The 27,468-nt window shown below is 40.6% G+C and overlaps 1 protein-coding gene across 8 annotated transcripts in view; it reads left to right on the forward strand.

Moving 5' to 3' along the window:
* The window catches only part of ELAVL4 (ELAV like RNA binding protein 4), a 96,770-nt gene that overhangs the window by 44,052 nt on the left and 25,250 nt on the right, over positions 1-27,468 (forward strand). For all 8 annotated transcript variants that reach the window (XM_083509699.1, XM_083509702.1, XM_083509703.1 and 5 more), the window contains exon 2: positions 3,434-3,674. In XM_083509699.1, coding sequence (XP_083365825.1) covers positions 3,434-3,674 — 241 coding nt within the window. The remainder of the gene's footprint in view (positions 1-3,433; positions 3,675-27,468) is intronic.

The raw sequence follows: 27,468 nt of genomic DNA on the forward strand, positions 1-27,468 counted from the left end.
GTCATTATTTGCCACCTGCTCCTGCGCTACCAGCTCCACTGTTCTTAGGTCTGCAAAGTGGTCTTTACAAATTGGTTCTCAGAACTGCACTTTGAGGTATATGTGCTTCCTGTGTTTATATCTAGAATACTAATGCAAAGATTGCATTCCAGAATTTCAAAAACCAACATCGAGTTAAACACCGAGAATAATCGTATTTTGATTTTGCTAGCACTCTGAGAATTTGAAGCAGAGTATTAAGCAGTAGGCTAAATCCCCCTTACTTCCACAACTTCCAATATCATGTATGTGGTCTTTCTGAAACAAGAAAGCTCTTGAGAAAAGCTTTTGATTACAAGTGGTGCATGAAACAAAATACTGCAATGTGGAGTGCTTCTGCCTAAGATCACAGCCAGCTGTGCCCTCACCCAGTTTCAGCCCCTTCCCCTTTTCCATCCTCGCCCTGCCAGTCAGCATTCCATGCCTGCTGAGCCATTGACATTAGACAATGTTATTTGCATGAATGGTGTTGCTTTGGCTGCGTAACAGTTGGCAGGTTGAGAATGAGTTTGCCATAACTATACATTGGTCTCCGCCCCTGTGAGGCAGCTTGCCCACCTGCCCAAGTCCCTTGCCCAGTGCTTCCCAAGCATCCAACAGCCAGCTGGTTGCCAGGCACTTGGGAACCAAAGTGTAAGGGTTTGTGCCAGCCTTGTGCTTGCCATTTTCCAAGTGCTGAACACACGGCTGGCAGAGCTACTTTCTGCAAGGATCAGCTGTGCTAGAGTTTCCTACAGGGAACTAGTTTGCATATTTTATCCAGCAGACTTGAAGACATTGCCCACCAGCTGATAGGTGGTGACTTCAACCCTGCTTTGTGCCTATACTGGCTGCATGATAAAGTTCCCCACAGGGAACCCAGTCACACAGCTGGCCCAATTGTGCCTCTGCCCCACACCTGATGTCACATATGATAACATATTAGGCAGGTGCGTATATTTTGGAGGGGCAGATTGGGACCCATGCCTTGCCTAACTTCCCCACCCCTGTGTCTTCACTTTTTCTACCAAGTCTGCAAGTCCCCCCTAAACAGACCCTAAGATAGTTTCTCTGAGGCTTGTAAGAAAATTGTTCTCCTAGCTATTTTTGCAAGAGGAAGTGTCATCTTCCTGGTGGTAATTCTATTATTTCAAAAGATGCAGTGAACCTTCCTGTAAAGTGGCCGTCCAGTTCAAAGGGTAACCACCATTGATGACTAAGGATTCCTTGGGAACCCAATAAGTATTATAATTTTTCTCCTACTCCTATGCATCAAGAAGATTCTGATGAGGCAAAGGATGTGCCTATGCGTGCATCAAAAGATGATGATGACAGAGCTGTGGCTTCCCGCTCCCTAACATTTGCAGCCCTGGTGAATGCTTGTGAGAATTTCACATAAGGCAGCATGCACCTTACATTCACACACCTGTCTATGAACAAATACAATTTGTTAATTGATTGTTGCAGAGTAGTTTGTGTCATCAATAGTTTGCCGCCAACTATTTTATGTTCCTTTTGCACAATATCTTGCATAATTAAAGCCTAAATAATTTCCTTTCATTTATTCATATGTAAAATTTAGTTCTGCTATTGGCCTGTGTAAGGAGACAACTTTGAAATCTGTAGCATTTGAAAATTGTAGGTTATGCTAAGAACCATGTTTTTGTTTTTTCTCTTCTAGGATAAGAATAGAACTGTTAAATGCATCAGTTTGCTTTCATAACTCACTATGGCATACCCAATAATAGTGTGATGGAACAGTGAGAGATTGTTCTCAGAAATAAAGTTAAAGCATCTTTAGGACCAGGTGGGGTTGCTAGGTCTAAAGGTGGTAGCTCTCCATTTGAATCGTTTTAAGACTCTGAAAGAGGGCACAACTTTTCTGCCCTCCTCTTTCAGTTCCTTTGCCCATCTGCTGTGGAAGATAGGACACTGGTTTTGCACAGTTGGTAAAAGGAAGTAACGATAGCATTTCTTTTTTTCCTATCACCACCTCTTTCAAGTTAAGAAAAGCAAACATCCCTAGATCAGTGTTTTTCAACCTTTTTTTGGGCAAAGGCACACTTCTTTCATGAAAAAAATCACGAGGCACACCACCACTGTGTGCGGAGAGGGAGATGTCAGAGCCCCGCTGCTCTCTATGGGGAATCGGATGAGAGCGGACCGCCTGTCCGCTCTCATCCGATCCCATCCGATCTGATCCCCACCCAGGATGGATGGAAAATAGGGTGGACACAGTCCGGAGCCCGCCTAGTGGGCGAAAATTTGACTTTTTAAAAAAATCTTTCGAATTTTTCGATTTTTCCCACGGCACACCAGGCAACATCTCGCGGCACACTAGTGTGCCACGGAACAGTGGTTGAAAAACACTGCCCTAGATCACAATCAGCATAAGTGTATGATAGAAGATTCAGGACAGACAACAAGAAGTACTTTTTCACGCCGGCTATTTTATTGAGAGGGCTAGTGCACACATCTCGCTTGCATAGCTCCCAGAGGCTTCTGGTTGGCAACTGGGAAACAGAATTCTGAGCTAGATAGGCCTTTGGTCTGATCTAGCAGGTAATTTCTTATGTCTTAATGAATCATGTTGAATAATTCTGTATGATTTTAAAGCTTGCGTATCCTTAAAAGAAGAGACATTGGCTTAATAAGAGTTTACATTCCCTATCTTGTACCCCCTTTTTAAACAAACAAACAAAATGAAGAGGTTCTTCCAGTTTCAGCAAAAGTGGGGCTGTTTACTTGTGCAACATTAGCTCAAATATATAAGTATTTGCAGTTTCAGGCCTTTAGTGTAAGAATAAATCAAAAGAAGCCCTTGGTGATAAATGTAAATTGAGAATCCAGGCCTTTCAGTGATACAAGTAAGTGTGTTCGGTAGAGACTTGAGAGGTTATTGCTTCAAGCTGATCACAGTCACATCTTTCTGTAGCTTGAATGCCCTAGATAAACCTGTCACAGCGCTGGGTGTTACAGTAATTAAATAGCTAATGTATTTTTACCTTTTCAGTTTCTACCTCTATATGGGACTCTTCCACTTAAACGGAACTATGATTTTAATCATAGTCATTATACCTTAAATCAATTAAATTGGGGTGGTGTAAATACACATTTGTGAAAAAGGTTACACCAGGAAAAGAGAAATTAGCTTTTCATTAACAAAAAAAGGAGGAGAAAAAATAGACGGGGAGGTTTTATTTGCCTCTGCATCTTAGTATGTGCTCTCTGCCAAAGACTAGCATGACCTACTTTACAACAATAGCAGAAGAATCAAGCTGGGTTTTTTTGTTAACTGTCTTAAATTGGCCATGAATGCTACCTACGTGTTCATTTGTAAGTATCTTTTTAAAAATAGCAACTGTATCTCAGACTTTTAAGATGGTATTTCCCTCCCTTTTCCTTTCTGTTCTAGATAATTAGCACCATGGAGCCTCAGGTGTCAAATGGCCCAACATCCAATACAACCAATGGACCTGCCAGTAACAGTAGGAACTGCCCTTCCCCTATGCAGACGGGGGCTGCTACAGATGACAGCAAAACAAACCTCATAGTCAACTATTTACCCCAGAACATGACCCAGGAAGAGTTCAGGAGCCTTTTTGGGAGCATTGGTGAAATAGAGTCCTGCAAGCTTGTGAGAGACAAAATTACAGGTAAAGTGCTTCATTGTTTTCTTATTTCTTGAGATTGGGACTTGCATGCCGTGGGCTTCTTTTTCTTTCTGACGAGGTCTTTTGCCAAAGTTTACTACATCTTTTTTATAAAAACACTTTACAGTGCCCAGCAATATAGAAATCATGTGTCCATGTTTCATTACGATACTTCCCTCAGTCATCCAACACCAGCGGCATGAGGTATGCTAGATATTCTGAAGAAGAGCAAATCGCACAAGCGCCTGTGTGTGAAATTACAAGATGAGGAAGCTGAGATGCCTTAGACCTAGATGAAAGTAGTATCCATATGACCAGGCATTAACCATAGCTTTGATGTAACACACGAGGAGGGGCGCTGCTGCACACCTCACCTCCAGGCTACACTGCTACTTACCAAGGGGGCGAGGGGTAAGACAGTGGGGATGTCAGCAATATGTGGATATAACGGTGGAGCCAGTCCAGCGCTCCCACCAACACGCCTACAGACTGCCCGATAAATACGTATAGATGTTTACTGTGAATGTAGTACCATGAGGCCTAGGTGGCGGAAGTAGATGCAGGGGTTCTCATGGGGACTGAATTTCTAAATCAACGCAGAAAGGGCTGGAACCATGGAGGTGAACCTGTTTGCAAGTAGGTCACACAACTAACTTATAATTTCAGCTCCCTTTCAAAATTAGGACCATTTTAGTTTCTTTTACGGTAATCAAAATGTGTATTCTCTTAAGTTATCCTGTTCCTCTCCCCCCCTCCACTTTATAAATTAAAATAAGGTTCTTGTGTTGGTTCAGTTTAGTTCATCATTATGGATTGTTTTCTATAGACAGTTTGGTACAGCTTAGATACAGTATGGTAATCAACCTTTTCCCAGTACCAGAAAGGTTGACTAAATTTGGGGAATTCTGGACATAGTTTGTTGGGGTTAACAAGTCAGGGTTGCCCAATTAGCTTGGTAAAACAGCTCATCTTGTTTGCTTCATTCGTTATTGAGAAGAGATGACTGCTGCCAAAATGTGCAGAGGAGTTAACAAACTTCCTGCTTTAGTTTCTTTATTTCATGGTAACAATAATAATATACGACACATTGTGAAGAAGCAAGCCTTGTAATCCAGAGGGTTTAGGAACTGTATTAAATTGACAGAAGCATGTGGTCAAGGATGAATGGTGTCTTGGGAGGGGCTGGTAAGTTAGGGAGGTTCAGGAAAGGGTTTGGTGAAAGAATGGGTATTATAAAATCAGCTGAAGCAGGAATGGATATGACTTGAATAACAGGGAAGACTTGTAGACAAAGGGAACAGTGATGAAGCTTCAGGGGGAACACAGAAGACCTGTAGACATAGGGAATAATGATGAGACTGCGGAGGGGAACAGTGGTGGCTCAGATGATCATGGAGAAGGCAAGGAATTGCAGATGAGAAGAGCTAGTTGAGAGTGCAGTAATTGAGAACATTTAAAAGTAAGAACTAGAAGCATAGAACATGATAAGGAACCAATGTAAAGGCTTGAAGTGACACATTTTGACTTGGTTGGAGACAGTAGAAGTGGCTGAAGAGGACTGGGAAAGGGGAAGTTTGGTTATCTAAGAGAGAGGTGACCAGAGAATGAAGAACAATTAGAGACTAAAGAGCTGTGTGTGGAATTTAGATGTGCACACTGGGGCTTAAACATCCCTCTACCACATTTAATAGACCTGTACATCATTTCAAAACCCAATTTCAAAACTCATGGGACTCTCCAGAGTGTCATCCTATGTATATACCATGAAAAACTGAAGCTGGAGCCAAAAAATTATTGGGGTTATCCGTGGGAATCTCCATCCCAGCTATAAATAGGAAATTGAATACAGGACATTGAAAGAGATTTAGAGGCTGCTTGAGTGTAAGAAAAAGAAAACAAACAAACAAACAAACAGAAGGAGTCAAGGAATAACTGGTATCTCAAAGAGTGACCAAAAATATCTGTATACAGTTAGTGGGAAAAGCAATGAGAATGAATATCATCTACCTGTAGACATGCTAACAAGAAGTAAGTAGAAAAGGCTGAAGGCAAGTAGATGAGAAAATTGAAGCAGAGCTGAAAAAAACCCAAAGGAGATGGGATGCAGGTAATGGAACTGAAGCTGATTCAGAGCTGGAAGAGCTGGAAAATACGAGACCAAAGAAGATCATATGGAGGGTTGGAGAATGTAAAGTAGATAGAAATTTTAACTGGATTGTGTACACTTCTGCTTGACTACATTTCCTGTGGGATAAGTGGAAGGTTTATGTTATATGGAAGATGAATTTATGGGAACAGTGCTCATTTGTATTTCTATTGAGATTCAGATGTTAAATGCTTAGTGTATATTTTAGCAAATAAGCCCTGCCATATAATGTGCTGAATTCAAAAAAGTGTAATGTGCGGCACAAGCGGTATGGCACCTGGCCTTCTCGTCAGCATCTTAGTGAAAGAACTGCATTTGTTATTCGCTGTGCAGTTCTGTGGACAGAGGGATGGCTTGAGAAATCACATTGGTTGCAACATCAGCATCCTTCCTGATAGGATGTTTACTTCTACATATATGAGCTATATATGAATTGTCACCCTTGTGAATGATACTTTGTTGGAAGGAACACAAGAAGCTACTATATCCCAAATCAGACCATCGGTTCATCTAGCTTAGTATTGTCTACCAGGCAAAGTCAGAGATTGAGCTTGGGATCTTCTGTGTGCATCTCAAGTGCTGTACCCACTGAGCTGTGACGCTGTCACCAGCTGCACTACATTTCAGGCAATGCAGCAGTGGACAGAATAAATCTGAAGAGATTCAAGGTAGACTCAAGTTGCTAATTATTAAGTTGCATTGCTCTTCTTGATATAGTGAGCTTTCATAAGAATTTTGTTTTTTGGTCCTTGTTGGCCCATGCTTATCCTGTCCCAGCTGTACTAAGAGCCAAGCAAGGTTCAGCTGGAGCTGGAGTTGCATGGTATCAGTCAGGGGGCATTGAGCAACATTCTTGGGAGCCAATTCCATATAGCATGGAGAGCTCAAGATTCTGGAAGAGCCAGCAGGCATTGTTTAGGCAGGGGCCTGAGCTCATAATCTAAATGGCAAAGCAGCCTCATGAGCCCCAAGATCCATTCTCTTTCACGAAGAGCCACCAGACAATGAATCGGGTAGAGCCTTTCACTCAAGCACATAGCTGTCAACTCTTCCCTTTTCTTGCGAGGAATCCTATTTGGAATAAGGGAATTTCCCTTAAAAGGGGGAAAACGTTGACAGCTATGCTCAAATTCCTGAGGCAAGCACCTGTACTTTGGGATTACTGTCTGCAGTATCTGGAGATTGGGACATTCCAGGACAGGTATTGACCCAGATTCCTATACCCCAATACTTGGTTTCCAGGATGCTGTTGAGATCTAGTTCAGTTTCATAAATTGTAACTGATTTGCACTGAACAGTTTGACATGTTTGGGTAATATATTGATAGGTGCTGGAAGCATTCATGTAACTTCTTTCTTATGTCAAACAACTTGCAGTGGCTTTTATGTTGGAATGGCCATGTGCATTCCTTTTGAGGAATTAGTTTATATTGCGGGTTTCACACCTGTACTATATGAAACTGGTCATATTTATAACCTACAGTATTTATAGTCTAGAGTGACTGGCATAATGAAAACCTCAGTACTTCCACTGCTGCAAAGGAAGTAGAGTTTAATAGGCTAACACTTAACATCCAAAATAATTTGATGATAAATTCAGGGTGTGTGCAGTTCTGATATTTTAGACAAGTATTTAAATGGTTATTGTAGGGCTGAATAAATCCCAAATATCTACCTGCTGGAGTACCTAAAATGGGGGTGCGAACACAACAGAATTTAAAATATTTTTCCAGCTTTCAGTTAACTTAATAATAATGTTCAGAGTCTTCATGCTGGCTTTTAGGTAGGTAGACTTTAGAATCTGATTCATAATGTTGCACATTGCTTTTGAATATGCTTTTAAACAAGCATATTCTTTTACAGAAAAAATGCTAATTTGGTAGTATATCAAACCAAGTTGACTGGGAATGACAGCTTCTGAGACAGCCTTTAATTTGGACTTCAAAACCAAAATTGTAAATTTCAATTGTGTTTAGTAGCTTCCTAGAGCAGGCATAAAATGCTAGTGATCTATATTTGCTATAACTTGGGACAAACTTTAATTGTGACAGAGTTTGCAATAGGGGAAATGTCTTAATTTCAGAGTTTTAAAAGAATGAGCCCATAAGAAAAGGAAGGCAGGATAGGCCAAAGATGTTTAGCTTTGTTTGGCAGAGATGTTTAATAAAAGCATAACTTCTAGTTGTAAAGTGTGCTTATTAAATTCTTCATTTACACTACCTAATTAATTCTAGCATTTTAAATTAACACTGAAACTGGTCCCTGCTGTATCATTTCAAAGCTGCAGCATATTTTGCCCAATAACCCATTTGTGAGTTTTAATCAGCTGCTCTTCCAAAACAAAAACAAAACAATGGAACCTTGAGTCAGTGAACTATCTTGCACAGAGAAGGTACAATATTAGAAAGAGGGAATACTTTTCTCATTGGGGTGGGGTGTGGTTTGAAACCTAGGGCTTTAAATTGAGACCAAATTGAAGCAAATTGTTTTCCTAAATTATATTACTCTTCATGTATGATAAACAAGATATGATTCTTCCTACAGATAAGCAATAGTGCCAGAGTATTTTGGCCAGTAATTAAAATACAAGTCAGTTTTCTGTGCATTCCTAAGAAGTATATTATGCTTGTTTTTATCTAGTTTCCTTATATTCAGGAATTTTTAATTTTTTTTCATATAAACTGAAGTAGCAGTTGCAAAGCAGCACCGTCTTCAATAAAAATTAACAATTGAAAACCTATGGAAGCCTTGTAGATAAACCCATGACAGTTGCCGGCCTAGAATAAATAAATAGCCATAGCCTGCTGGAGGCTGGCAGAAGAGGGACAGAAAGAAAGCTTCATTCTTCTGGTAATATTCCTTTGCATTTTTATACTGGACATATAGGAGATACAGTGGTGCCCCGCAAGACGAATGCCTCGCAAGACGAAAAACTCGCTAGACGAAAGGGTTTTTCGGTTTTGCGTTGCTTCGCTAGACGAATTTCCCTATGGGCTTGCTTCGCAAGACGAAAACGTCTTGCGCTTTTTTTTTTTAAGCCGCTTGAAGAGGCGCAGTTGCGACGGACCGTGCTTCGCAAGACGAAAAACATCGCAAGACGAAAAGACTCGCGGAACAAATTATTTTCGTCTTGTGAGGTACCACTGTAGTTCTTTGTTGTGCTGGGCACAGAAGAGGAACAGGGTGCACCATTCTTCTGCTGTCAGTCCACTCAGTAACCTACATGTAATTCCTAGTTGCTTGTAACTACCAGGCTAGTGCTTAAACACAGGGCTGAGGCATGAATTAGAGGGGGAAATCTGTGTAACTGTGCACCTTACTTTCCGCAATAGCCTGTGTACATACTTGAATAATTTGAAACCAAGCATGGTGCTTAATGCACAGCATCCAGATAGGTCTCTTGTGTTGTTGTTGTTGTTGTTGTAAATTAATTACAGCCATGGGGGAAGGGAGAGAATTGCTGAGATCACAGTGCATGGATCCCTGACCTCTCTGGACATGGCACACATACACACCTGAAAATCCTCCTTCCTCAGCATGGATATCAGGCTTAGAAAAAAATGTTCCAATAGGCACCAGTTTGCAGGAGGTTGTGGTGGGGAAGGAAGGGGTAAACTGCAACCCTAATAACATTGGGTTCCCGCAGCTGTATTTAATACAAGAAAAACAAGAGACAGAGAGCTGTATGCTGTGCATAAAAGTACAATGTGTAGTATGATTCTTTGTCTGCAGCTCAGCACCACTTAGTTCTCTCAAACCATTGGGCAAAGTGGTATATCTGCTTTGGTTTTCCTCAACTGTGAGGAGAGCCCATTTTATTCTGAATGATGTGATGAAGTAGCATCCATCTAGCAGTGGGTAGATTTTTTTATTTTTATTTTTTAATGGTTTGAGTCACTGGCCAGGATTCCCAGTCCTACTTTAAAGAGTTCTACAAGGACACTTTCCCATTATGTAACTGGATGTTAGAATGCCACGAAGAGTCATTGTGAGGAATTAATCCATTTGTGTAAATTAAATTAAATAATTAACTGCATGGAAAAACAGATTATGAGTTCATGGTAGATAGCTCAGTGAAAATACGTACTTAGTGAACTAGGAAATTTCCATGTTAGGGATGGAAGTTAATACTACCTGTATTGTAGTGCTGCTGTTAATAATAATAATAATTTTATTATTTATACCCTACCCATATGGCTGGGTTTTCCCAGCCACTCTGGGTGGTTTGCAACACATATAAAAACATAATAAAGCGTCAAACATTAAAACAAATGGATGGTGTAGCTACATTTGGACTATTGTGTACAATATTATCTTAAAAATTATATTTAGTAATGTCGTCAAACATCAAGAGAGAGAAGGAAATAAACAAGAACTATAAGGTTTTCATTGCCTGCTTAAAAGTGAACAAAGGTGAGGCAAGTCAGACCTCTCTGAAGGGAGTATTCCATAATTCGGATTCTGTGTTGAAAAATGCCTTTCCCTTGTCCCACCAACCAAATAAATGTCTGCCAGAAGGGCATCCAACGCGAAGGGGATGTAGTAGAACCAAAATTACCACGGGGGCTTCTAAAGCACTTGGAAGCTTTTCACTTTAGAAATTATATCTAAGGAGGGGTCATGGTAGAGGAGGCCTTTAAAGAATGCATAGAGGAAGTGAGTATATCTGATTTCTCATTCTCCGGCGTAATAATAGAAGTCAGAGTCACCCAGTTAAATTGATGAGCAGTGGAGTCAGGATGAGAAAAGGAAAGTCTCCTGGAATTTGCTGCTACAAGATACTGTGACTACCACTGGCTTTAATAGCGTTTAAGGAATTGAGACAAATTTCTTAGTTCTTTCAGCGGCTGCTAACCATAATAACTAATCGGAACCTCCCTGTTTGGAGGCAGCGTAACTTTGAATACCAGTTGCCAGGGAGCAAAACAATTGGGGAGTGATGTCGCTTTTGCTCTACTTGTAGATTTCACAAAGGCATCTGGCCACCTACTGTTAGATACATACCACTGGTCTGATCTAGCAGGCTGCTATTACATTCTTAACAGTGCCTGCCTTTTGCTGCATTATAGCCATGAAGCAGAAATTCAAAGAAAAGACACTGAAATATGGATATGTTGGTTCTGTGAAGCTTAGAGTTACTAAATATGTTTTTAGCTTGGTGCATTATTTTTGCTACTTAATCCACTGTTTTTGTTTTTTGGGGGAAGAGTTATTATTTCTTCAAATGTATCTGTGTGTGTGTGTGTGTGTGTGTGTCATACACGTCTGTGTGTCATAAAATTCATTTACATAGACCATACAGTGTTCTACCATCATTTGGTAAATCATTGAACCCAATATTTGTATGTCATATAGCACCAAGAAGTAGAAAATAACAGTTCTCTGATACCTGGATTTGTAAAATACGTTTGGTTGATATGATGTTTGCTCTGTCTGTTTCCAGGCATTGTCATTACATTTTTTTACCCATAATCCTGCTTTTCTCCCGCATAAGTTTTTTATTTTAGAAAAATATGCATTTAAATGTGCATTTTCTCTACTATATGTATTTAAACATGTAGTTTGATAGGTTTAAACTGCATAGAACTATCCCAGTGTTAAGTGAAATATGAAACTGGGGTGGTGGTGATTAACACCTGATTTGCAAATTTGCAGAGAGTTAAAATATATTCCTGTAAGAGACCATTATTCATTGGTTGGATCTTGCCTCCATGGAACCAGACAAGCATGGCTAAAAGCATCTTCCTAGGAGGAGGGACACCTCCCCCAGCAGTTTCAGGGAGGCTTTAGGTTTCATATCAGAATCCAGCATTTTAGCAAGATGCACTCTTTCCTCTTCTCCCGTCTAACTCCTAGGGTACCAATACACCTTTGAAAGGCTACTTAACTTCCACTTATCCAGGGATTGGTAGTAGCCCATGGGTAGGCAAACTAAGGGCCAGGGCTGGATCCGGCCCAATCACCTTCTAAATCCGGCCCGTGGACGATCCGGCAATCAGCGTGTTTTTACATGAGTAAAATGTGCCCTTTTATTTAAAATGCATCTCTGGGTTATTTGTGGGGCATAGGAATTCTTTCATTTTTTTCAAAATATAGTCTGGCCCCTCACTGTCTGAGGGACAGTGGACCGGCCCCCTGCTGAAAAAGTTTACTGACCCCTGTAGCCACCATGCCACATGCACTCCAACCTAATTCTGAATATTAAAAACCCAGTGCATTCAGTATAGTATTTGCGCAGAAATAAAACCGCTAGCATATTTGCAAAGCCCAGCCGGGTCCAGCATAGTTCCCCGCAAGCTCTCTGCTACCTCCACCTACAAATAAAAATTCTGGGATGGTCACGTGTTTCACACCTTTTCAGTGTGTTAACAGGACAGACACCTTCACTGTTGTACTGCAGGGTCTGCTCCAGTCTCTAGGGCTTATCATGGTATTTGTGTCGAAATGTATTTTAAAAAATAAAAAAATTGTCCAGTAGCACCTTAGAGACCATTGGTCTCTAAGGTGCTACTGGATTTTATATATATATATATATAGAGAGAGAGAGAGAGAGAGAGAGAGAGACTGTGTCAGACCAACACAGCTACCTACCTGAATCTAGAACCATAGTATTTGTGTGTGCAGGATTTACTACCCTTCCTTAGGGTGTAGATTTTTATTTTATTTTTTTGCTGTTCTAATTTTCAGTGTTCTCATTGTGATGGGAGGAGGGGAAATTAATATTTTCAGAATTTCTGTACTTCGCTTGGAAAGAACAATCTGCCCACCCTGGATAGTCACATGAATCCTTCTCAAACAGATTGTGCTAATTGCTGCTTTGTTAGTGTTGGACTCATTTGCTGGTTTTGTAGTAACTTTTTTTGTTTGTTTGTTTCCTATCCACTTCTTACTTCAAATACCTTTTCGTTTTGCTTTGAGTGCCGCTCTCCCTTGCGTTGCTTGAGATTGGTGGGATAGCCCTCCGCACAGGGCAAGAGGTATTTCATTCACAGGAAGAGGTTTTTAGCGGTGCTTAGACTCAGCTTTGTGGAAGTCTTTTAAGTGCCCTTCTAGTATTTGTTTTATCATTTTCTTTTAACGTGTGCCTTGTGTTTTGAGCAGATAAGATGATGTGCCCTAACCTCTAATCAGAAAGAATCAGTGCAGTCCTCATTTATTTTATCAATTAATGCCATCAAGAAAACCTGGCTGTCAATTTGTTTCTAAGTTGTGCTGATAAAGCCTGTTGCGACTCAGGACCCCATTTCCCATGCCCAACGATTAGCATCAGAGGCCTTTGTGTTTGTGTTCTGAATTGCGGCTGTTCAGACAGTGGCAACAAGGTAATCAGCCTTTTCAGTAGTAGCCCCTTTTCTATGGAATACTTTCCTAAAGGGGCTTGATTGACAAGAGGATCTCTCTGTCACCTTTGCTTGCACCCTGTCATTTCACTGCCAGTTGCTCTGAATGGTCAGCTTTTTTGAGGAAGAATACTTAAGACTTTGAACTGCTGTACACAGTCTTTTTTTCTTGTCTTTTTTTAGAAGGGTAAGATTTGATGTGAACTAGCGGGAAGTGATTAAATGCCTCATTTTGAAATACAGATGGTTATCTCTCATGCTATCTTCTCCTCAGGGACTAGTTAGGAAATAGAAACTTGAATCCCTTTCAAATTGATCACTATTAGGCACATTACATGTGTCATTCCCCATCTCCCAGTTTTGTAAACAAGATACTAGAAATACCAGATATTTGCCAAATATATGCACCTAGAAACTCACTTCTTTTTGTTTTTTGAAGTAATTAAACGTAGCTCTGATTGCATACCAGGTGTGCTCATAAGAATAAAATGTGTTATAAACGAGGACCAGGAAATATAAAAATACCCCTTTTAATGGGGAGTTTTCTTCCCATTTGTAGATTTGCTAGAGATAGATTTTGTGCTAGTGCCAACCCCATATGGCCTTCACATACTGCTCGGCATATAGTGTTTCTAAGATTGGCATTTAACCAGTATAAAAAACAACCCAAAAAACCTTAGAGAAATATTACCAAATAATAGCCAAGTACTTAAACATTAATTTTCTACAACAGTATTAAATAAAAGTGAATGAGAATTCAGAAAATGCTGTCTTCATAAGGATAGCAGACCCTTCCAGAAATTTCACTGAACCTCATGCTCCATGCACATGGAGACCTTTCAGATACAGTGGTACCTCGGGTTACATACGCTTCAGGTTACAGACTCCGCTAATCCAGAAATAGTGCTTCAGGTCAAGAACTTTGCTTCAGGATGAGAACAGAAATTGTGCTTCAGCGACGCGGCAGCAGCAGGAGGCCCCATTAGCTAAAGTGTTGCTTCAGGTTAAGAACAGTTTCAGGTTAAGAACGGACCTCCGGAACGAATTAAGTACTTAACCCGAGGTACCACTGTATAGTTGACTCAATGGCAGTGCTGATTCATTGTCAGTTGTGATCTGTTACCTTTTGGTCACAAAGTTCACTTTTTGAACTTGGGCTCTCCTTAGGAAATCTCATTATCTTCCATATCCTCTCTGCCCATCCACCACCATCCACCCGTTGGGCAGATTAATGTGCAAAGTTCCATATCTGCAGTTGCACATTAAAATCTGTGGACTGGGGATGAATAAGTATTCAGAAAGTTAAATTTTCCACTAGTTTTCCTCATTTATTTCTCCTGACAGTTTTGAGGGCAGATGCCTATAGTTTAAAATGAACTGATTCTCTATTGTACCTAGCCACGCAAGAGGAATTGTTAGTTTCCTTTTTGCTTAGCTCTGTGAATTGGGTTCTTCAGCTGATTCTTCCCCCCTCCCCACCCACCAACCAGCATAGCTTTAAAGGTTTTTCAAAGTGCTCCAAGTATGAGATCCTTTGCAAATTTGAATTTGTAGATACAGCTTCCTGTGAATGTGTGAACCTGACAAGAGTCTTCCTGGACATAAAAAATAAATTTCAGAAGCTACTTCTTTCTAAATTATTTTGCTTCTCTTTTTGGCTTTAGGTATCTTGTGAAGGTTTTCAAATAATGTATACTATAAAACAAGTCTCTTGAAATACATCGATAGTTATTTGAGGTACAGTGGTGCCTCGCAAGACGAAATTAATTCGTTCCACGAGTTTTGTCGTCTTGCGTTTTTTTTCGTCTTGCGAAGCACGGTGTCGGGAAAGTTTTGGAAAAGCTTCAAAAATCACCAAAGTCTTTAAAAACCTCAAAAAAGGCTACCACACGGCGTTCTATGAGTTGCTCCTTGAAGTCAAGTCGCAACTGTATTAACGGTGTTAAGAAAAAGGAAACAAGCTTGCAAGACGTTTCTGTCTTGCGAAGCAAGCCCATAGGGAAAATCGTCTTGCGAAGCAGCTCAAAAAACAAAAAACCCTTTCGTCTAGCGAGTTTTTTGTCTTGCGAGGCATTCGTCTTGCGAGATACCACTGTACTAACTTGGCTTGAGTTTAAGAAGGGTGGATTCTGGCAGGGAGGAAGTAGGGATGGGGATTTGCCCTTTGGAGATCTATCCAAGGGTAATGTTCTATGAGTTTAGTATATATCACCTAGGTTTGCCTTTAATTGATGTCTTGAGTAGCTGAATTGAAGTACACAGCTATTACATTCCAAGGCACAATGCCCATCAGTGAAATCGCATATACTTGTACAGTGGTACCTTGTATTAAGAACTTAACTCGTTCTGGAGGTCTGTTCTTAAACTGAAACTGTTCTTAACCTGAGGTACCACTTTAGCTAATGGGACCTCTCGCTGCTGCCGCGCCACCAGAGCAAAATTTCTTTTCTCATCCTGAAGCAAAGTTCTTAACCCGAGGTAATATTTCTGGGTTAGCAGAGTCTGTAACCTGAAGCGTATGTAACCTGAAGTACCACTGTATCCCATTGAAAAAGCCTGTAAACACCCCATTATGTCCCCCTCCTTCATTCTACCCTTTTAGTGACATTTTTATGGCATTTCTGGGTTCGGCGCAATACATGTATTCACTGTCATGCACATACTGAACGTGCGTAAACGGGGGGCTGCCTCTACTGAATACATCCTACTGGGTGCTTCTGAATTAAACTGGCTTCTTGAGCTTTCACCATTTTTTTATTTTTAAAAGAAGAAGTAGGACTTTGCCCTTAAGACGGCTGTCTTGAAACATTGTTCAAAATGACCCCTCTTCAGTCCCAGTGGAGCTCACTATGAGCCCTTTTAAAAGGCTGAAATCTGTCTGATCACTTGTTTGGAAGGGAAGACACCTTTTTTTCTTGAACAACATCTGTGGAAGCTTAGCTTTTTAAGTACGTTTCCATTTTCTGAGCAATGGAAGCTAAGTGACAGAGAGGGGGACCCCACATGCAATGCCCATATTGCATTTTCCATCTAAGGATATGTACATGGTTGCATGTCTGCTAGTATTGGGGATGAGAATAAATCTCAGTGGTGGATTGCTTGGGTGGGGCATAAATGCTTGTGTACAAGGTAGTTTGTTTGTATTTTGTGAAATGGTTTTGATTTTGTCAAACGATCAAATTGCAAACACTTTTCTTAAAATCAAAGCACCAGAGGGTGAGATTGCACCTAGCTCTATGGACTTCAAGAAAACCAGGTGCTTGCACTTGGTTTTGTTCATGTTTCAAAATAAATGTGTCTTTTGCTGTTGCCCTCATTTTTTTCTATTAATTTCTGCAAATGCATCTTGCCCTTCCTACAAACATAAACACTGTTTTCCAAAATACGCACTGCTTAAAGTTCTGCAGTTTAATAATTTTTAATGACATATAAAAAGCAGTTTTATTTCTGTTAAGGTGGTATATTATTGATAGATGTAATTTCTCTTATCAATTATTATTGAGGTATCTGTAGAGTTTGCTTCCACCCCACCCCAGTTCATTTTTCCAATTTGCGGACTGTGTCCATTTAAGTAGCAGAAGTAGATAGGGCACAAAGACCTGTTCAGCTTTTACCTTTCAATTCATGATGTCAGCATAAACAGTACTTTTGATTTACATATTCCAAATCTATTTAACCATTCGTATAGGATTTGATGAAGAGGGAGCTTGCCTTCTAATTTCTCTTCTGCAAGTTGCTTATATTTTATAAATGGTTGCATTTTGTTTGTTCAGCAAACGATGCACAAAATGGATCAGATGTTTATAGAGAATTTAAGTAGCTGGCAGAAGCAACCCAAAGAGGAGAGTTCCCATTAGAAATGCCACTTGAATCCTTACGTCTTCTGTATCCAGTTATAGTGCAGAATAATTGCTATTGTTCCCCATTAGTATTTGCAGAATTCAAATACACGTAGGCTGCTATGGCTTTTAGTACATCCCCAAAAATAATTCTGTATCCTCTCACATGTGTGTACGTATTAAGAATGTGTGAATATTCCTCAATCCATTCCGACATTTTTGCACTTTCACCTGGCATTTTCTGTTCCCCTGCAATTGGTTTATTTTGTGCAACTTTTTCTTTTGTTTCATTGTCCACTGTATCCCCTTTCAAAGTTGATGCATTTCCAGAGGGGTAGCCCTCTTACTATTTTGCAGCAAAAACAAGAGTTTGTGGCATCTTAAGGACAATGTTTATGAAGGGGCTGATGGCCCATTACAAAACCATCAATTGCTGCAATCCTAACCATGTCTACTCAGAAGCAAGTTCACTTCTGAGACTTACATTTGGGCTTGCTCCCAGGTAAGGGAGGTTAAGATTGCAGTCTTACTGTCCTGATTTTATGGTTCAGTATAAACGTGAGTCCAGGTGGCGACCATTTTGCGTGCGTTCAGTTGACACATAACCACTGACACACAGGTCATTTTTGACCTGGAAGATGACCAGGGCGGGCTTATGTATGTTCTGCTGATGTGCATAGGGGCCAGGAACGGAACTCCTGCACAAGTTAGTTTACTGTATATGTGTGTAAGATAGATGACTGAGTGTGTTTTCAATAGGTGCATAATCCAACGTATTTGGTATTTGCTGATCTATTTCTTGTATCCAGAATATCAACATTTGAGTGGCAGTCTATGTAATTTATTTGTGTATTAAATTTCTATACCTCCCTTCATCTAAGGATCACAGGGCGGATTACAACTAATCCAGAATGCATCAGATAGACTGGTGACTGGGGGCGGCCGCCGAGACCACATAACACCGGGCTTGAAAGACCTACATTGGCTCCCAGTACGTTTCCAAGCACAATTCAAAGTGTTGGTGTTGACCTTTAAAGCCCTAAACAGCCTCGGTCCAGTATACCTGAAGGAGCGTCTCCACCCCCATCATTCTGCCCGGACGCTGAGGTCCAGCGCCGAGGGCCTTCTGGCGGTTCCCTCACTGCGAGAAGCAAAGCTACAGTGAACCAGGCAGAGGGCCTTCTCGGTAGTGGCGCCCACCATGTGGAACGCCCTCCCACCAGATGTCAAAGAGAAAAACAACTGCCAGACTTTTAGAATACATCTGAAGGCAGCCCTGTTTAGGGAAGTTTTTAATGTGTGACATTTTAATGTATTTTTAGTCTTTGTTGGAAGCCGCCCAGAGTGGCTGGGGAAACCCAGCCAGATGGGCGGGGTACAAATAATTTATTATTATTACTACTACAATATAAAAACATAAAAATACATAATATAGTATTTTACATAACATATACGTAACATACCCTCCCCACAGTTTCAAAAACCATAGGTTGTTTAAATAGCCAAAGGCCTGGGAGAAGAGGAATGTTTTTGCCTGGCGCCTAAATAAATGTAAAGAAGGCACCAGGCGAGCCTCCCTGGAGTGAGCATTCTACAGGCAGGGAGCCACCACAGAAAAGGCCTGCTGTTGTGTTGCCACCCTCCAGACCTCTCGTGCAGGGGGCATCTGAAGACGGTCCTCAGTTGATGAGTGCAGGGTCTGGATCAGTTCATATAGGGAGATGCGGTCCTGAGATGTTTTGCTGTCTCTTCCAACCATGAATTGTTTGCATGATTCTTCTCATTGTATTTTCTTCTATTCATGGGCTGTCCAGATAGAAGAAAATGATCAGTTGAATTCCTGCATGATGTTTAAAAGCATCAGTTCATTATTACAATTTGTTGACATATCAAGCCTGTCCCACTTGTTTTCTCTGTGTAATACAGCTGTATTGCAGGAGTGCCATGGTGAGTTCTCAAAGAGAATTCCTGCATTCCTAGATGCAGGTATGCAACTCAGTCCTGTGCACGTTTACCCAACAATATGATCTAATTTCAGTGGAACATGTTCCATAGTAAATGTGTATAGAATTGCAGTCTAGTTTCTTAGTATCGAGGAGAAGCGATTAGGAATGATAACATCTGACAAAGATAGGTCTGTCTAGCTCACTGGTTTCATGAAAGAAGTTGGATGTGTAGGGAGGCAACTGTTTTGCTAGCTGTTATTTTGCTACAGACAAAGATATGGGGCGGGGAAACCTGTTGATGTTTTTCTAGGGCATGCATTATGGTACATTCTAAATGTTTATAACAAATGGAGCAAAATATATAATTTATATAGTTATATTCAGAATTTCCAACATTGTTTTCCTTATTTATAGATCACTCTGCCGCATTGTAAGAACTAATTCAGAGAGAAATAAGTTACTTACTTTAAACCAACATTGCATGCTACCCATAGAATCCTCTGGCCCGTTCTATTTTCAGTTTTCTTTCTCTTGCAATGCTTTATTATACTGGTCAGAAGCAATCCTGTTTTTGCAAAACAGACCTTTCCCCCAAACATATTTTTTACATTTTCTTCGAGTGTCTGCATAGTGTTACATGGAGTGCAGTGTGTTAACATGAGACTCTTGTTGGCCACTTGTAGTCTCCGGCTGACCACGCAACTAATTATTATTTATTAATTTACCACTTAATGCCCAGATATCTACATAAGCTTATTATTATTATTATTATTATTATTAGCTAAGTTTGTATACCACCCTTCATCCGTAGATCTCACAAAATATGCTTTAACTAAGGGACATTCTTTTATTGTATCTGGAAAGCTGTTTTGATACATTCTCCTATATTGCCTAGGACAGTGGTTCTCAAACTTTTTTCTCTGGGCCACACTTTAAGAATAGAAATTTGCTCGTTGGAAAACAAAAAGAAACAACAACTAGCAGTGTTTGATTTATAATGTAGAGCGCGACTACTTTATATTACAATCATGGGACATCCAGAAAATATAAAACAATGCAGCTACATAATAACATGAATCATTCCCAAAATATAATTATAAATGAACCTCTTACATGTGTACCTTAGGTATGTATACAAACCCAATGAGAGGTGTGAACTTGCAGTATCATGTGATTATCTTGCACTTTGTTTTGATAATATATATCCTGCAAATAATAACTTTAAAAATATATTACACTACACTACACTACACTACACTACACTACACTACACTACACTACACTACACTGAAATGTTTAAATGTTTCTTTGATTGTCCTTGAATCTTCCCGCCATACTTGCCATTTATGCTGCCACACTCTTTGAGAACCACTGGATTAGGATGTCCATTTAAATCACGGCTTAGTAACCAGTCCTGCAAAATTGTTCCTAGCCAAAACCTAAATCATCTTCAAATACCCAGTGATATTTCCAAGCCTTGGCTTAAGTATTTAATGGCAGTTTTTACACCTGCTAGCACAATTAACACTCCAGTACTCCAGCATTTCAGTGATATGACATATCCATATAAACCAATTTGCTTTCATCACTAGACCTGCCAAGTTTGGTAGCACAATCCATTATTGGTTTTTTTAATATTACAAAAGCAGTTTAGGGCTGTGGCCCAAAACAGATTTGAGAGAAGAGCACAGGACCAGAAACTGTAAATGGCATTATACTCGCAAGATAATGTTGGTGCATTTGTTATAGATTTGTTACTGACCTTTCTCATTTACTGAAGGAAATGTTTTTCGGCAGCCAAAAAGCAACTTTCCGGAGTACATTTCCTTGCATTTAAAGCTTAAATATATTTTTCCATCTTACTTACAGTTTACTACAATTTTTGTCCTAAGATTATTTTCCTGATTCTTATAGGGAATCATCAGTTATTAGTCATAATCGCTGATGCTTGCTGACTTCCTGTAGCTGTCAGCCTGCCTTGCTTAAGGTAGGGTGCTTCCCACTTCAGGGGAATACTGTGCACACTTCATGCTGTCATGTATTTCAAGATCCCCACTCCATTTATCAAAATTAGCAGGATACGGTGTTCTGCAACATAAGGATGGCAATATTTTGCTGAAATTCTGTAGTTACTTTATCTGCTATGGAAACACTTCAGTGATAACAACTGAGAGGTCCTTTTTTCATGAAGCAAGCTCCATACTGTTTTAATTTTATGTTAAGAATATAAATTGAGCTCCTAGTGAAGCTAACTCGATTCATTCCACATCAGCTATTATGGTTGGATTCTTCCACATGAGGTGTTTGCTTGTTTGGCTACTTCTATATTGCCTTCCACCATACAGTCACAGGGCAGTTTACAACATATTATAACACACCAATACACCGTGAGGAACTTAGTCTACAGACAGGGGAAATAGTAGAGGGGAAGGAATTAGGCAAGGAAAAGGTTTAACATTCACTTAAATTGTAGTAGCCAAATGACTTTAAAGGGGCCTATCTCTTTTTGTGTGATAGTTGAACTGCTGTGTGAGGGGTCATTTTGGTGTGGGAGGAGTGGCTAATTTCCCCACATCCACGGCTGTTACTAAACTGGAAAATGTGCAGTGGATGTTTTCCTACTTGCAAAGAAAGGTATTTTCTTACTTGCAGCAAATACCTTTGTAAGCGGCAGTTTAGATGGGGGAGTGATGGAGGGAAGCTTCAATCTAATTTCCCCCAGCTGTGTTTTCTTTTGAAAAACTGGGGAATCCTACATTCTTATCTATTTGCACCCTAGGACTGTCCCAAACAATATTACCTCTTAAACTAATGCTGTCATAGTTGTACAAATGATCCAGTTGACATAGTGTACTTGGACTTTCAAAAAGCTTTCAGCATCACCATAGACCCATGACTAAGTTTAACAGTCATAGACTAAGAGGAGAGGCCCTCTTGTGGAGTAGGGCTGTATGGAGAATTCTCCAAATGGAGGGGTGTTAAAAGTGGAGTCAGTCACAGGGGGAAAGAATTGGGATTTGGGCTTTTAAAATGATTTAGAGTTGGAGGTGAGTAATGAGGTAACCAGGTTTTCTGTTGAGGCTACATGGTTAGGTTGGTTATAACAAAAAGGGATTTCTAAGAGCCCCAAGAAGATTTTTCTAAGCTGAATGAATGGGTGGTGAAATTGGAAATGCAATTCAGTGTAAACAACCATAAAGTGATGTACATCAGGACAAAAATGTATTAATTTTACATGTACCTTCCTGGGGTCTGAACTGGCACTACTGATTAGAAATGAGTGCCTAGAATTGTAGTCCAATGCAGTGCAGAAATCTCTACTAAAGCATCCATGGCAGATGGCCATTCAACCTCTGGTAATAAACCTCCAGTGAAGGAGAGTGCACCACCACCTTCCTACGTAGGGAATCTGTTCCACTGTTGAACAGCTCTTGCCGTCTTCTTGATGTTTCATCACATTCTCCTTTCTTGTAACTTGGATACACTGGTTTGGGTCCTACCCTCTGGAGCAGGAGATGTCAACCCAATATGTGGCGACTGTGCAAAAGGCAAATTCCATGCTAAGGGATCATTAGGAAAGGAATTGAAAAGAAAACCGCCAGTGTCATAAAGCCATTATGCAAATCTATGGTATGGCCACACTTGGAATACTGTGCCCACTTCTGGTTGTTTCACCTCAAAAAGGATATTGTAGAGTTGGAAAAGGTGCCGAAAAGAGCAACCAAAGTTATTGTGTTGCCTCTTGGTTGCCTTTTCTCTCGGCTTGAAAGCCTCAGTTGCTGTAACCTTTCCTCACAGGGGAGTGTGCAGGCTTCTCATAGGGGCCTTGGCTGGCCAATGTGAGAACAGGATGCTCCGTCAGATGGGCCACTTCCCTGTCCTAGCAGACTCTTCTTCATGTACTTAAGTTTCAGTATATGGTCTCTTTTTAATCGAGTTGTTTACTTCTGATCCAAACATGGCTGTGTCCGGTCATCCCTACAATTGGTAATACTTAAAGGCAGTCAATCCTGTGACATGTCGTATGAAGCTAAGGTAGCCTTGGAAAATAACCTCTATTAAGGTTTACTAGCCAGCAAAATGTTTTACTCATCTGCTTTTTATATAACAGGGCAGAGGAGGATGGACAGATCACTCTGTTCCTCCTTTGCCAGTCCCTCTTATGAGTAAATAGTGGATGAATAAAACATTTTATAAGCTAGAAATGAGCACTCTGTGCCTCTTTTGACAGCCCACTTGGTTTCTGTGCTGACCGTGCAGAAAGAGGCTTTGCTTCCTGCACATCCAGCCTTGAAGCAGATGAGAGGTGAAGTGATCCATGCCATTTTATTTCTACGGGAGAGGGCTTCAGCTCTCGCACATTCAGCATAAAAAACTGCATAGATTACTGTGCCCCTTCACCCACTGTGCACCTGTGCTAGATGTACATCCAGCATAGAAACCAATCATGTGGCAAGTGGTGGCACAAAACCACTCAATCCCTTTGCCATCAATCTAAGTTGGCATTTATGTGCTGGATATGCAGGAAGTGAAACTTTCCTGCACACCCAGTCCGCAGTAAGTCCTCTGGGTTTTGTAGGAAAACAGCAAGCCGGCAGAGGAGCGAAGGAGCATTCTTTTCCTCTTGCTTTCTGTTCTTATCACACAGGAAAGAGCTTGACCTCTTCTGTCTTCAGTATAGAAGCATTAAAGGGCTGCCAGCAGGATGGGACGATACATAGCTTCACCAGCAGCCTGCTTGGTTTCTAGGCTAGGTAGAAAGCATGGATCTTTCCATTCTCGAAAAGCAGGGCAGGATTCACCTAATGAGCGCTATCAGCGGAAGCCCCATGCAAGGACCTCTTCTTGTGTAACAGGGCTTTCCACCACCCCTGCAAATGGCTCTGGAGAGGTCAGGGGAACCCCCAGAACAGCAAGGGGGCAGGGAGGAGAGGGAGAATCATTCCATCTGCAAGCTGAAATGTTTGCACAGACAGGATGATTTTTACAGTGCAACATTGAATTCCACCCACAGAAGCCCCAAGTGTTTCATCCTCTCTTTGGCGGCCTTTCAGTTTCTGCATTAGGCATGGAGGAGTCAAAGTACTTTCCTCCACATCCAGCATAAAAATGCTGTAAGTAGCTGGAGAAGGGACTGGATGCTTGATCCCACTTCGGCTTTCTTGCTCACTCACCACCAAAGAAAAATTACTAGTCATCTAAGTGGACCAAGTTGGACTGAGGCTCAAATTAGATATTACAGGCAGAGACCATCTAACATGTGTCTGATCGTGCGCATGCTCCTTGCTGCCGACCCAGAAGAGGCCCCAAAACATTGTGGGCTTATGCGCTTTGCCCATGGGCACAGGGGTCAGGAACAGAACCCTCGTGCAAAATGGTTGCTGACTCTACTTCATTGGCAGTTTTATGTCTTTTTAAAACAAGATACTTTCAGGAATTGGGCTGCAATGCAGGGAAGATATAGGCCTACTTAATTATTGATCATTCAGCTCAAAATCCCCATCCTCAAATTGATATTTTTGTTCATATGGCTGTTTGAGAGAGAGAGAGAATATAGATTTAGGCTGCTGGGGGTGATGGAAGTTGTAGTTCAACAACATCTGGGTGGTCACAGGTTGCCCACCCCTCTTGTAGGTGAAAAGCACCAGGAAATCAGTGATTTTAAACAGAATAGCCAGAGGGGAAAGAATTAAGCAAGCTTCCTTTCCCTATTACACAGCTTGTCTAAGCTGATTTTGCTTTTAAAATGTGGGCTTCACCTTAACATGTACTTTATTCCTGAAAGCAGCCATTTTTTGGTATTTACACTCCTTCAATATTGCACTGTCCAAATTGTTCCAACTGCAGAAACCACAAGATATTGAGAAGACCTTTCTTGCTATTTCTATTACTCTTCCTATTCTTTCTTCTTGAGAGTTTACATTGTAGCACCGGTTGGGAATTTTTGCACATTTCATTGGGACCAGTGCTGGGCCAAGATATTTTGAAGCTGCCCACTCCCCCCCCCCCATTGGATTAATATTGAAGGGCAGGCGATTCAAAAATAATTTTAATTGTACCTTTGCAAACAAAAAAATACTCCTTTATTTTAAAAGAAAAACAAAAGCCAGGCCTTTTCAAGCCCATTTTAAACATGAACACTACTGTTTGATTTCCATGTGAGTTCATTAGGCTGCAGGAGATCAGAAACCAAATGGCAGGCACTCATTATTTCTGTTTTCTTGGACAATCAATTCTTCTCTTCCCCATGTCCAATCTCTCTTCCTGGGAGTTTACAAGAGAGCATGCTTAAAAATAAGTTTGAAGTCTGGTGATAGAGAACACTAATGGAGGACTGAGCTGTTGTGCACTGCTTGTTTGACCATTTCTGATTCATGGGCAGTAAAATTACCATGTTTCCAACTTCCAACACAGCATTGCACTGGAAATTATGGCATGAGTGCATAGAAGTGTGAAAACTATTTCTCCACCCTTTACTGAATGCTACAGATGTTCTAAAGGAGGCAGGTGACAAATTCTTCACTTCGTAGTTTAATTAAAAGATTAGTTAAGTAGCTGTCACCATAGGGGAAATGTCATTTGCCTTCCGCTGCAGCAGAAACGTTGCAGCTGATTGGAAGTTGAACCAGCACTTCTGTTTCTCTTTGCTTGCGCCGAGACGGCAGTAGCAAAGGAAGTATATCACTGAATTTCATCCCACTGCATGTAGAGTGCTTTGGTTGCTGACGTTCCCATTGACAGGACTTTCTAACCATGATTACGTTCCTCTGAATTTGTACTTCAAGTTCTTCACACCTTGATTGTGGTTATCAGCTGGAAATCTGTGGTGCATGATGAGACCCGTCACGTATCATTGCCTCGTACCTTAGCGTAATTCCCCTGAATGAGGAAGAGAAGTGAGGTTGCTAAGAGACAGTGAATTCATCCCATGACGGTGGCAGTGCTTAGAAATCCTAGCAGTGAGTCAATCACGTAAATTATCTTGTTGCAGCCTTTAAAACAATCTTGCAAGGTAGGTTAGTATTAACTCCATATTGCAGGAAGTAAGCTGGGGGGGAGAGAGGCACGTTTAGCCACCTAGTGAGATTTGATCCAGGTTTCCTTGGTTGTAACTCAGGGCTGATTCATACTTACCTTTCGTTCATGCTTTAAAGTTCCCTGTCCAAATTCAGTTTGAACCTGGGTAGTCAGGCATTTTGTAAATTCACAGTGTTAAGGCAGGCAGAAAACATGGCATCTCCTTCTGAATTTCAGTCTCTCATTCTCTTGCCTCATAATGGAAAAAGATGGAGATCTCCCACTAGATCCTCCGCTTATCGTTTAGTCAACCAGTTTCAATGTACATTGAAATCAGTTGTGTGTATTAAAAGCTGTTGAATCAAATCAAATGGGGGGGGGGAGATCCTATATAGAGATAAAGGGGCATTTAGTCTGTGTACACACCCTACATTTGAAAGCACTTTGCCACCGCTGCTCCCAAGAACCTTGGGAACTGCAGTTTGTTATGGGAGCTGTGAGGGTTAAACTGCAGTTCCCATGATATATTTTTTGACCAAGGGGGGGGGTTATGCTTTAATTGGATGGTGTGTGCCTCCTGTGGGGGGACATAGCATATGTAAAACAATGAAAAACTGAATATATTGAGGCAGAAGAACGGAATATGAACTTGGGCAAACCTGGTAGCTGCATGTGCATGGTGTTGATTGGCGTTGGTTGTCATTTTTACTGTAATTATACTCATTACCTTTGAATTAACGAGGGGTGGGTTCTGATAGATTATAGGGGGGGGGGTGACAAAAGTTTTCCTTGGTCAAATGTTCTTACTGCGTTGCAAGGCCAAGATCATCCCTGACCTGTGTGAATCCCTATGGTATGTAATTAGCACCATGTTAAAAAGCTAAGCTGTTTGTACTGGATAAAGTTGATCTGCGAAACGTAAACACGAAACACGACAATAAAACAGAAGCTGTTGAAATTTTGGCTGCTAAAATGGGTTCCTGCCATCCAAATGCAGAAGCACTTTTACTGTTTTGTTCTTCCTAGCATCACCACATGAGCTCAGTGCAAAGAGCACAAAGTAATCATCTATCCTGCCATGTGATATTATGTCATTTCCGATGGTGTATGTGCTGTCACAGACAAGGCAGTAACATAGACGCTAATTTGTTGGCTTTTACATGTTCATTTTTAGAGTTCATCCTGATTTTTAGGTAATCTTTCTGTTTCTTTAAGCTTCTTATTAATAAGAGCCCTTCCCTGCTGAAAGGCAGTATATAAATATTGTAAATAAATACTATTTTCAACCAAATCAGGTAAAATAAATGCAGGGTTTCTAAAGAAAGGTTTCTTATTTGTAAGAATTTGGTTAGCTACTGATATGTGTTTTAGTTTAAGCATTTCATTTATTTCACTTTAAATTGCAGTTGAGTTGCTTGTACAACTAATTTTTATTTTTTTATTTCTGTCTGTTGATTAAAATAACACAAATCGTTTATAAATTCTGCATGTAATTCTGCTGCTACCTCTC

The sequence above is a fragment of the Podarcis liolepis genome (assembly GCF_965112155.1).
Source record: "Podarcis liolepis genome assembly, chromosome: 6".
Classification (NCBI taxonomy): Eukaryota; Metazoa; Chordata; class Lepidosauria; order Squamata; family Lacertidae; genus Podarcis; species Podarcis liolepis.